At 45.1% G+C, this 12,895-nt stretch overlaps 1 protein-coding gene across 9 annotated transcripts in view; it reads left to right on the top strand.

Moving 5' to 3' along the window:
- DYRK1A (dual specificity tyrosine phosphorylation regulated kinase 1A) overlaps positions 1-9,014 on the top strand; it is a 150,505-nt gene extending 141,491 nt beyond the window's left edge. For all 9 annotated transcript variants that reach the window (XM_047719983.1, XM_047719976.1, XM_047719998.1 and 6 more), the window contains 2 exons: positions 448-572; positions 5,692-9,014. In XM_047719983.1, coding sequence (XP_047575939.1) covers positions 448-572; positions 5,692-6,312 — 746 coding nt within the window. In that variant the 3' untranslated portion in view covers positions 6,313-9,014. The remainder of the gene's footprint in view (positions 1-447; positions 573-5,691) is intronic.
- Positions 9,015-12,895: the final 3,881 nt, after the last annotated feature.

The raw sequence follows: 12,895 nt of genomic DNA, 5'->3' as shown, positions 1-12,895 counted from the left end.
CCTTGACTGTTTTCTTTACAAAGTGGGGGTTATTGTAAAGTATCTTAAAAACTTGTTGATGGGATCGGGAGGAATTACTTGGCCTAAATCTGTTCTTTGTAGTTAGTAAAAAAAAATCCACCTGCCCCAAAGCTCCAATACTTAATTATGCCTAATAAATTCTGCTTGGCAGTTGGAAACAAAACTCTTTATTAACCGAAATTTTTAATTGCTTTTTAAATAGAACTACTTTGTTCATATGCCTGAAATTTTCCCTGATGTAACCAAAACCAAAGTGGCTGATGTGGAAGAACTTAGAGAACTGGATAACTGTCTGATAACGCTCTCAGACTAATAGAGTTTTTTGTGTGCGAAGCACTTTCAGTTTCAATGTTTGAGTTCTAGAATGTATACCCAAGCAGAGTGAACTTGAGACTTACACGTGCTGTGTTGTGTGTGATACTGAAGGTGGATCGTCGGGGACGAGCAACAGTGGGAGAGCCAGGTCAGACCCGACGCACCAGCATCGGCACAGCGGCGGGCACTTCACAGCTGCCGTCCAGGCCATGGACTGTGAGACCCACAGTCCCCAGGTGAGCTCCCACGCCGCTCCCACCGTCCCCCACTGTGTCCCGGCCCAGCAGCGGCGGGAGCCAAGGGCCTCTGGATGGTTGTGTCGTTTCTTCTGAAGGGTCACGGCAGCTTCCTCATTTATAGGGGATTCTGATGTGTCTGTAATGAAAACACATCCGCAGCTTGCCCTCTCATTCTTCGGAACCTGCTAACATTTCTTGGGTGCATCCCAACCGCTGCTCCGTTTGTTTTCTTCTTGTGTATATCTCCTGTACTACAGCAGCATGTGGAGCCTTACACTGGTCGAGTTTTCATTTTACATGGCAAACTGTCCCTTCAGGGGTTCAGTAGCACTCCCTGGCTTGTGATCTTGCTTACGTGCCCCGACTGCTCCCTGTGCTCTGTCATCGCGGACAGTCCTTGATTCAAGTCAGTTCGCGTTTGATTTTCACCTCCCTGTTGGTTTGGTTTTGGGGTTTTGTTTTTTGTGTTTTTTTGGTTTGTTTGTTCCTTTGTTTTTAAAATTTGTTAAAGAAGAGGCTGTAATTGATTAATTTTTATAAAAAAATTGGGTGAAGCAGATGGTGGTAGTAAAATACTTACTAACTGCTCTTCGTGGTTCATTCCAAGCACTGCATTTCGATGTTTTGTGGTGAGAGGCCAGGGTAGTGTTTGATGCGTGAAGCAAAGCTGAGGTCGTTGACAGCCGCCCCGCATTCTGGCGGCGGGTCTGCTGCTGCTGCAGGAGCGAAGCCCACGTGCGGCCAGTCGGCACCACCGTTAGTTAGTTTGCCCCGGCCTCTCTGGACAGTCTTAACCGCTCGTCGTCACCTCCGGTCTTCCCCGGTCTCTTCAGTCATTGTTCCAGTTGCTGCTTCTACTCTTCTTAGAAACCGCTGACCTGCCCCTCACGGACCTAGCTCCTTGCTGCCTGCGGAGAGTCTTCAGAGAAGGCGCACCTCACCCAGCCCGCGCGCTTGTCTGCGTCTCGCTCGCGCCTCCGCCTCTCCTCAGAGTCGGCGTCTTCCCTCCCGCCCCGGGCCGGCCCCGTCTTGAGCTCCTGCCTGCGCCGCCGCCTTGCGTTTGACGTTGCCCTTTGCTCAGCCTCTGGCTCCCGGGGCTGCCGCCTCTCCTCTTCAGCTGGACTCTCCTTCCTGTCCGCGGCTGATCCTCCCCACGTCTCTCCCAGCTGGAGCTGAATCTTTGCCTGGCCCGTGTCTGTCCGGCCCTACGATTTTAGGGGGTGGGGGCGAGGGGAGCTCTGTGTTACCCCTGAAGAGCTCTTCAGTCTGCTCCGGTCGGGCTGCCTCCCGCCGTTCAGCGGCGGCCGGGCTCACTGCCGAGGAGGCCACTGGGCGCCCCGACGCTCGCCTTTCGCCGGCCGCCACCCACGCTGACAGTGTGACAGTGCTGGCTCCCGCCTGCCCTTTGAAGCACTGTCCTCCTTTTTCCCTCGACAGGCCACCTCCTGACGCCGCCCCCACCCCGCGCTCCTCTGGCCTTTCCTTCCTTGTCTTCTCTTCGGGGTTCTCTGTTGCCCCCCCCCCCCCATGACTGCAGTACTGTCCTCTTTTTTTTTCAATCTAAGATTTTATTCATTCATTTATTGGAGAGAGTGTTGGGTGGGGGATGGGCAGAACAGGAGGGAGAGGGACAAGCAGACCACACGCTGAGCCTGGTGTCTGATGGAGGGCTTGATCCCTTGACCCCGAGATCACGACCCAAGTGGAAACCAAGAGTCAGACGCCCAACCGAGTGAGTCCCCCAGCCCCCCGGCCGCAGTGCCGTCCTGATGCGCGACACTCCTCCAGCTTCATTGCTCACCCAGACCTCCCTCCCATGCCCAGAGCCTTCATTTCTGTTGACCGGAACCGTCACTTCCAAAGTCTCCACAACAGGACACTGCAGATGCGTCGTATAAACTGCACTGGCGCTGATCGCAGCTGCCCAGCTGTGTGGGTTCTTCACACGATGGCCCGAGATTCACCCATTTGTTCCAGCCACGCACCTGGGGGCTAGGGAGCTGATTTTTGACTCGGCTTTCCCTCATCCTGCAGTTGAATCAGATAGTAAATTGAGTGTATTCTTAATATTCTAAGTAGCTCTTACTCTCTTTACTTCACCCCATTGCTGGAGCCATCTCCAGCCTGTCTTGTTAGAATTTTCTGACTGGTCCTGCGGCATCTGACTCCATACGGCGTCAACACCATTCTCTTCTCTGCAGGCCTGTGAAGGCAGTAGAGCAGTCTGATGCGGCCTTTCCCTACTTTAAACCAGTGTTTGGTTTTCCTTCGCACTTAAAAGGAAATTTAGACTCTCAGGAGGATGTCCGTGACCAGCATCGTCTGACCGCTTTCCAGGGCATTCTTTCTCCTCTTTATTTGCTCTGGTCTTACTGGATTTTTTCCATTTTTTGGAAGACACTGTGTTCTTTCATGTTTCTCACATGTCCTGTGCTCAGCCTGAACACTTTTCCTTTCTCTTTGCTGTAGTCACTACCATTTATACTTCAGATCTTTGCCTAAATGTCCCATCTTTAGAACGACCTACCTTTCTTCTGCTCTCCAAATGCGTGAAATCCCGCCACCACCACCACGGACCAGGAGTAACAGGAGATTGTTGTGTACCTCCCACCTGTGTTTCACAGGAGTCATTATTTTGCCTTATCTGCCTCAAGCCTTTCTTTATTTAATGTTTTGAATAGATGATACATCGTTAAAAAAAATAAGTAAATGTAAAAGGGGATTCAGTGAAGACTTCCTGCCACGTCCTCTAGCCACCCAGTTTCTGAACTAGTGTTAACTGGTTTTTGTATCCTTTTGGGATATCCTACACATATCCCTATACAGATCTATATTCTTAATCTTTGTACACAAAGAGTAGCATGCTATGCACACTTTTCACATCTTGAGTATTTTTTTTTTCCAGTATGTTTTACATGTATTTTTTAACATATATTTCGAGCTCCTATATCAGTACATGGACAACTTTTTCTTCTTTCTTTCTTTGTAGTCACACAGTACTCTACGGTTTAGATAGCCATAAGTCATTTCCCCAGGCCCCTGCTGATGGACGGTTAGTTAACTTCCAGCCTTTTTGACTGTTACAGATGATGCTGGAGTCCCACACACATAGCACTCACACACATGCAGTGTAACTGTGATAGAACCCCCTAGATGTGGAATCACAGGTCAGAGAGCGATGGGATCTGTGATTTTTTTTTTTTTATACCTGCTGCCAGATTGCTTTCTGTTTAGTTTTGTCCATATAGGCTTCCACTAACAAGAATCTAGAGAAACAGTCGGTGTGATCACCTTTGATCAGTGTGAAATGAAAAATCGTATTGGACAGAGGATGTTTTTATTTTGCTTAGTTCCTTTTATCCACAAATTTGAATAGCTTCATAGTTTAAGAACCATTAGTATTATCTGAGAACTTTCTGCCTTTTTTTCTACTGGATTGTTCTCAGTGGTGTTTCTTGAAGTTTGGTTCTTGGACTACCTTTATTGAGTAAATACTTAACAATTTTTGCTGGCTACTAGTAAAAGAGACACAGGCTTTGCCTTCTCCAAGCCTATAGTGCTGCAGTAAATAAGCAAAATCAAATTAATAGAAATTGCAGATACCATTAATTGATAAAATGAAAACCGGGCGGGATAATGTGATACAGAACAGCTGTTCTTTGGGCAGGATGTGTTACGATTTGAGTAGGCTGAATTGATAACAGACCTCCCAAAATAAAACGAATAATTTAAAAATCATACTTAAGATACTTAAAAATACTTAAAATACTTAAAAGTAATAATTTAAAAATCATACTTAGAGTATTATTTATAGCAAAATATTGTTATTTATTACTAAGTATTGTTATTTCTAACAAAATAATGCTTAAAGAGTATAAAGTTTCTTTTTTATGTAATGGTTCTGTGGGCGTTGAGGTTAGTGGCATGGCTGTCTCCTGTGTTCTGGGCTCCTCCATCCATTAGGACCTACTTGTCTGCTGTATCCACCAGGCAGGGCATTACCTGCCTGGCCTACCTTGGGAGGTATTTGTGGGCCAGATCTGGCCATGATACAAAGCTTCCACTCACGTTCCACTGACTATAATTTAGTCCTGTGGCCATAGCTAAGTACAGGGGAGGCTGGGAAGTGTAGTGCAGCGGTGAGGACAGCTAGGAGCTTCTGCCACAGGAGTTGGGGCAGCCTTACCCAGAGTGGTCAGAGAAGCCTCGAACTGAAAGGAGAAAGAAGCATCCAGGCGGAAGTTAGAAACCTGAGCATTTTAGGCAGAAAGGAACAGTAGACACAGATGCCCTGAGACATTTAAATACTGCCAGGTGCAAGAGTGGAAGGAAGAGCTGGTGTGGTTGGAGCCAGGCAGCGAGAGGAAGGGTAGCTAGAGGAGAAGTTCGGAGAAGTAAACATTGGCCAGATGTGGCAGGCTGCTGTGTGGATTTTGGCTTATTTTGTTTTTCTGAGGCACAGAGAGATCATTAAAGGATTTTAAATAGGGAAGTGATTAGATTTGTGTTTTAAAAAACAGTATTCTTTACTATGGAGAATGGACTGGAAGAAGGCACAAGGATGGAAGCTGGGGGCTGACTGAGGGGGCTTTTGTCCCAGTGCAGATCGATGAGAAATGGGAGGAGCCTGGGAGAAACAGGGTCATGGTGGACGGGAGGGAAGAGGTCAGGTGGGGCACTCTTGTACTTGCTGGTTTCTTTGGAGGAGTTGCTGAGCAGCTGACGGAATGGGTGTTCTTACTGAAACAGGAAAGATGGAGAGAAGAGGGTTTGTAGAGGGAAAGTAAAGAATTCATTTTGAACCTGTCAAGGATATTCACTGTCTGGCCTTTGCCAGAAAAAGTTCGCTGATCCCTGGCTCCCAAGGAAAGAAAATAGCCAGTGAGATATATGAGCTTGTTTATGGATATGGCTTGCTAAAAATCGGCAGCTTTCACAGTATAATACTTTTTCACTCAAATGTATTTGGAATTTTGCATTATATAACTAACACATTAAAAGTTTCAATATCCCCTCTCTCTAATTAGTGTAAATGCTAGTGTCGTGGCTTTTGGTTGAAGATGAATTAAGTCTTGGACCGGTACTCTGAATAAACCCTTTAAAAATCTTCTTACAGGTGCGTCAGCAGTTTCCTGCTCCCCTTGGTTGGTCAGGCACTGAAGCTCCTACACAGGTCACTGTTGAAACTCATCCCGTTCAAGAAACAACCTTTCATGTAGCCCCTCAACAGAATGCATTGCATCATCACCATGGAAACAGTTCCCATCACCATCACCACCACCACCACCACCACCACCACCATGGACAACAAGCCTTGGGTAACCGGACCAGGCCAAGGGTCTACAATTCTCCAACGAATAGCTCCTCTACCCAGGATTCTATGGAGGTTGGCCATAGTCACCACTCCATGACATCCCTGTCTTCCTCAACTACTTCTTCCTCTACATCTTCCTCCTCTACTGGTAATCAAGGCAATCAGGCCTACCAGAATCGCCCAGTGGCTGCTAATACCTTGGACTTTGGACAGAATGGAGCTATGGACGTTAATTTAACCGTCTACTCCAATCCCCGCCAAGAGACTGGCATAGCTGGACATCCAACATACCAATTTTCTGCTAATACAGGTCCTACACATTACATGACTGAAGGACATCTGACAATGAGGCAAGGGGCTGATAGAGAAGAGTCCCCCATGACAGGAGTTTGTGTGCAACAGAGTTCTGTAGCTAGCTCGTGACTAAATTGAAACTTGAGTTTGTTTCTTGTGTGTTTTTATAGAAGTGGTGTTTTTTTCCAAAAAACAAAGTGCAAAGCTGCTTGCATCAGAAGGAGATTAACACACTGAACCGCTACAAGAGGGCAAAGCTGACTTTATTATTTTTTTTTTTTTAACTTGAAAAGATTGCAAAGGGACAATGAAGTTTTTAAAAGAGCCATGTCCAAACCCATCGTTATGGATAGCGCAGAGGTGTCCTCTTTTTGCCTCCCCCATTTTAACTTGCCACACCCCAGTCATAGTGGGTTTTTTTGTCTTTCTGTTCCACAAAAGTTAATGTTCAGATGTTGGTCTTGGTCATTTGCCAACTAATTTTAAAATAAAAAGGCACTGCACATAATTTACATAAAGGGCCCCTTGAGGGTGTTTCTTTTTCCTTTTTTGTTTTTTCCTCTTTTTTTTTTCCCCCCTCATTTGTTTTGTTTTGGGTGGGGCGGGGGGGTGGGAAATTTGGGTTTTTAAGTCCTCTAAACACACTTGGGCACAGAAATGCAGTACTGTAAGGAAGAGGGACCTCCAGCTTACACAGACATCACCTTCAGCTGTGTGGAAGGGACGGTTGTATTGGAGTTTGTAAGGCACAGTAAGCATGCTAAGTGGCGGGGATCAGAACTCTCCTGTCTGAACCTACTGAGGAGCAAAGCAGCAATTACATGGGATCCTGTGGGTCTCCTGTTGTAGAGGCCACAGTAAGATAGTAATGGAACATGACCGGTCTCCTAACCAAGGTGCACTGAGAAGCAATCAACGGGTCAGTTGTGGCCAGTCCTGGGGAGGTCTGAGTGGTGGTCTTTGGGATAACCTTTGGCCTTATGGATTTGGACTCGAAATTAGAAGAGCCTACCTTTTCAGATGCAATCACTTTTGGACATGCTTTTGCAGACAGTCCTTAATGCTGAAAACACAGAGAATGGGTAATTCAAGAGGCCTTTCTTTTAAAATAGACTTTTGTGACCCACTAATTGTAAGGTATTGCAAGGTCACTTTGCGTGTGTCATATAGTTGACTTCCTTATTGGTTGAAGGTCACAGAAGTAGTGGTTTGCTTTGATGGAAATAGCTACAGCTGTGTCCCTTCCTGCTTTTTACTTTTTTTTTTTTCCTTTTTCTTTCTTTCTTTTTTTTTTCTCCTTTTTTTTTTGCTTTTTTCCTCGGCACGTGGTATCTCCACCATTTCTTCTGCACAAAGATGTCTTCTGTTCATCCTGAACATTTTAAAAAAAAAATGCAGAATTTTATGTGACTGCTTTTTTGCCTCACAATTATGCTGTGAATTTTACAAAAATTTATTTTCTTTTTTGATAATTTATTGTACCAAAGCTGTTTTTATAGCACATAGATGTCTGTAACCAATAATGTAGCAGTTCTGCACTTTGACACAAGGTGTAACTAGACCATTTTTAAATGTCAGTTGAAAATTATGGCTGTACTATTGCTTAAACAAAACTGGAACTGTCGTTGAATCCATAGCCAATACATCTACAGCAATCTGTGTACTGAGCATAATAGATTGACATCTAATTCAAGATTACAACATCTGTTACATTCTAAATGTGTTCAGGCTTCTGAAGGTAAAGGGACACTGGATCCAGAAGCTATGGAACCAGCAGCTGATTCTTTATTCCTGATTAACCTACTTGTAAACTTGAAAGCAAGACCTCGATTGCACCAACAGGTCCAGAATACGAGCACGCGTAAAGCAGAACTCTCACGCGTGACCTGAAGTGAACAGGCTGGTGTTTAACAGGTGCCTAGTTTTGAGATTACGCTGCCTTAATGTAACACAGTCTGGCAGTTGCTAAATTTGTGTTCCCATTTTAAATTGACCAATTTTAGGGTGTTACACTTTTGAGCGGTTGAATTGGGAGAAGGAAGATAAGTAATTTATCTGTCCAGGATCAAAAGAAGCCTAGGAAAGAAGCAGTAATCTACCTCTGCCGATAACCCTGTTCAAAACGACTCAGCAGAACCACATTACTTTTTATTGGTCAGTTCCATGTGGCTGACTAGGTCAATTTTTTCTGAACAAAAGCAGGTTTTTATATGTAAACAGTGACAAAAGAAAGGCTTAAAACTATGTGAATGTGAATGGAAACTTGGAAATACCCGTTTTTATAATCCACAAATTTTTTTTTTGTTGTTAATCAGGAAATCCATATTTTGTAATTAAATGTCAAGCCTGTGGATGATTTTTGAACTTGGTAGTTCATAAAGGTTTACAGTGAATAAAAGGATACCATCTTGAGTATAGCAATATCAAAAGGAATCAGTAGTTACTGCTGTTTAGGAATATAAGGGGAAGACACTCTTTGGGTCAGGTCATTTTTTTCTGTGCTGGTTGCCACATCTTAGCAAGCACCAAAAAAAAACAAAAGCAGTTTTTAAACCGCTACTTACATAAAGGAAATCATAAAATCCAATGCTTCTGCATACTGTGTTATGTTACAGTCCAGTTTTGTGTGCTTTACTACACGGTTTGGTTACAGGACTTCTGTGCATTGTAAAACATAAACAGCATGGAAAAGGTTAAATACCTGTGTGCAGATTGTAAGATCTGGTCCGGACTTGCTGTGTATATTGTAACGTTAAATGAAAAGAACCCCCCTTTGTATCATAGTCATGCGGTCTTATGTATGATAAACAGTTGAATAATTTGTCCTCAGACTCTTTACTATGCTTTTTTAAAATTAAGAAAAATGTAAACATAGTAAAAATCTTCCTATGCAATTAACCTGGTTCAGGTAATGGTCTGGTAGGTATATTGAGTGTAAATTCGGTCAGAGGTGTGAAGAGGAAAATAGTGTTTACGTTGACCTAGGTAGGCGTCCCAGATCTCGGGAGGTCAAGATTGGAGGGCTTGATTTTGATCGTTTTGATTTTAAGATGGATTCTCTCTGTGAGTGATTAACTATATTCAGTTTCTCTCTGATTCAAAGTGCTAATAGTTTGTAGCGTTCAGAATGGCTGCGAGGGTTCAGTGGTTTTCTCTTTGTGGCTTTGACCTGCTGGAAAGCAAGAGGAAATACACGTCTTGTTCCTCCTTGCCCAGATCCGCGTATGGGGGCGAGTCAGGGACTCTGTTGTACCGAGTCAGAAACTCTTGCCACAGTGCACACATGTCTGATCTAAAGTCTTCTCTTTTTATAAACTGATCGGTAAGTGCATATTAAGGTGCCTGTCAAGAAGGCCAAAAAAACCTTACTTACAGAGTTAGACTGAACATGTAAGAAAGAAGAACTTTGGTTTTTTCTTAGGCTATGAGCTTACTTACTTAGGTAAGTGGCACATTTTGTGTGGTATCAGATTTCAAAAAACCCTAGGCTTATTTTGATAAGTGTTAGAACTCTCTGCAAAAAAATCATTATGGCTGTGGTCATTCTAGAAGGACCACAGGATGCCTACTGAGTTTGTTGCCGTACCCTCCTTTCCAGCTCCTGTGTTGTTAACTTACTGTTAAAATAAGTCCTACAGTAGGGAAGTACATAAACTACAAAGACGAGATAGCAAATGCCCGGTTTCTTCCAGGTCCCCCAATTGCCTTTTGGCCTTTGCTTTGTTCAGTCTCAGAATACAAGCTCAGTACTCATTTTTATATTCATTCTTGTCGTGGCGACTATAACTAATAGTCTGGCTTTCGTGCCGTATATGAAGACCATTTGAGATTTTAAGATTAAGGCTGGGGGTAACAGTGACTTTGGTATATTGAGACCGTGTTTAGATTTCGTAGAACCCTCCCTGGGATAGCTGGTAGCCCAGCACTGAGAAGCCTAGGTGTCAGAGTAGAGCAGACGTTCTCATTTTCTTAATCTTGGATCTCCTTCCCTAGACTTAATTTTCTAGGGTGAGAATACACACGGAGTCATTTTTAGGAGCAAGAACAAGAAAAGAAAGCCTAAGAAAATAGCTTATTTTATTCTTCGTTGTCCCTCTACTGATAGCAGCTCCCTGTCAGTGTGCCCACCAGAGTCGTCCTCGGGTCGTCTGGCCTTCACCCTGTACTGATCGTTCTTACGTATTTAAACGTATTCAAAGCACTAGGTATTTTTGTGCCAGACTCACTGAGTAAGGTAAGTGGACCATCGGGGGAGGGGGGAAAGGGGGTGGGTGGTGTGTGTGTGTGTGTGTCTGGCTGGCATTATGGACACCCACGGTCCCAGGTTCGAGTTGCCTGAGCTGAGGAAGGACAAAGAACCGGGGTGTTCTTCGTAACTTTTGGTGAGCACGAGGTATGTGTCATTAATTTTTTCCCAATTTCTTACCCTAATCTTGTTCAAAGGACAAAAAGCTATTTCCCCAACGAAAACATTCAGATTTAAGCACACGCATGATAACCAGGTGTGAGTATCCTGTGCTTTCCAAATGTTTGCCTTTGCTTTCATAAGACTGACATTAGTATGGTATCAGCTTTTAAGAGCGAAAATCCTCTTGCGATCTCTTGCAGTCAGTGAGAACAAGTGCAGATGTAAGTCTTGGGCCACTGGGGCTTACGGAAGCTTTCAGAAAATGCTCTATTTTTAGATAGCGGCAACCTGTACCTGGATGCCCCGGGTTTCTGTATGCGGTCTCTCATGGTTGCCCGCCGTGAGAGTATGTCCTTCGATTAAAAATTTAGTAGGGTGTGTGAATTTCAGCTTTGGCCTGTCGTGAGTTGCCTGCCTTCCACGGTAGAACCTGGGAACACTGCTTCAGGGCGGCACCGAGGCACAGGCGAACCTTCCGCAGGCTTCCCTTTGCTTTCACCGGGCATTGTGTGTCCAGGCTCACCTGGGTTCGGAGGACTGGGGTGCCAGAGCAGGAATCATCTTGGCTAATAAAATGCATTTGTTAAATGGGGAGGTAAAATAATGGGTGAGTTGCTGGCGGAGGATGGAGGAAATGGGGGTGGGGCCTGGACATCACGTTTTTAAGGCAGCTCTGCAGGGGATTCTGCGTGATTCAGGGCAGGAAGATGCATGTGGCTCGTCTGAGTCTGAACGGAAGCTTTGTATAGTTTATTTATTTGAAGTTTTTATACACAGATGTTAATATATAATTGAACAAGGTAAAATACATAAATGAACAATTAAGATTCACAACTTACACTGCATTCGCTATAAAATGTCACAAACAAGCCCCCAAGAGAGGCAGAAATGACCAGCTGTAAGTATATAAAACTTGTACGATTTGTCTTTTGTCATCTTCCCTTTTTGAAGTGGGTTGATGTGGCATCTTCTTGGTAGCTCTCAGAGCTCCCCTGAGAACGACAGGAGCTGAGCTTCCCAATAGCGGGCCTGGGACCTGGTCCTCAGTGTCTCAGCCTCTCAAACAGTGGAGGGCTTCTCAGAGCACTGGTCTGAGCAAGCAAACGTCTGGCAGGGCTCCGTGATGCAGCGACTGTGGTTTTCCGCTCTAGAACTGGGGTCTAATCCTGGGCCAGTCCCTTTCCTGGGAACAACTGTAGTATCCACTAGATGGGACTCGAGGCAGGCGTCCGTGAGCTGACCAGCAGATCTTAGCACAGTATGGGGAGCACTCCGTCAATACAGTCCGTGACTAAATGTAGAGGCTGAGTCTGCAGCACGAATGAATCTGCTTTTTCTGTATGAATCCAGCAGACACCGTGGGAAACAGGGTGAGTACAGTGTTTTCTGTGAATGATTAAACGGGATTATTTTTCAGTTTTCAGTCTGTAACAGGATGCGAAGTTTACTACTTAAAATTGCTACTTCCATCTATTTTAGAATTTTGAGGTTTGTTTTGTAGTTCGCTTTGATACAACGTATGATAAATGTTTTATAAAGGATGACTTAAGTAGAATTTTTCTCTGCAACTTGAGGGAGGCTGTCTGGAGGAGTAACCATGGAACGGCACTGTGGTTAGACATGGCCGTCCTGAGTCCAGTGGCCCGGTAATATTGGGGAAGCTTTCAGAGCGTACTTGGTTATAATCCACACTTCGAAAGCACTAAGGAGCTAGCAGCTGCTGTGTTTTGCTTTTTAATTTACTTTGCTGCCATGTTAGGGGAGTGTGTACCTCCACCAGCTCAGGGGCCCTCGGTGTGATCTCTTTTCCATTCCCAGGGGATCCTCCCTTCCTTGGAGCGAACAGGACAAACATTTCTTAGGGCTTTTTTTGGCCCGTTCATCTGCGTTAGAATATACAGGACTGACGTTCCCTCATGGGGACATGTGCATTACATGGGCCGTGGCTTTGGAAAAAGATGAAAATGATCTACTAAAGGATCTAAGTGTTCACCTGAGGTAGATAAAATTCTTTTGGGAGGTGCCGTCATTACCCACCACCCCCCAGCACACACCTGAAATTCAGGTAACAGCCTTCTACTCGTGAGTCAAACCGGGCTGGCCTCCTTGCCTCCGGGCAGCTCTCCGGCTTCGGCCTGCCCCGTCCGCCCGAGCTGCACTGGGCACAGCCGGTGCTCAGGCCCGGTCGCAGGAGTCCCACACAGGCCGCGCGCCCCTGGGGTCGCTTGGGCCCGGCCCAGTCTCATCCTCCGGTCTGGTCTCAGAGTTTCACTGTTTGCAGGCTGCTTACACGGCACTCGTCTG

This window comes from Lutra lutra, chromosome 1 (genome assembly GCF_902655055.1).
Source record: "Lutra lutra chromosome 1, mLutLut1.2, whole genome shotgun sequence".
Taxonomy (NCBI): domain Eukaryota; kingdom Metazoa; phylum Chordata; class Mammalia; order Carnivora; family Mustelidae; genus Lutra; species Lutra lutra.
The sequence above is the reverse complement of the archived record's forward strand: the minus strand, read 5'-3'. Positions and strand labels throughout refer to the sequence as shown.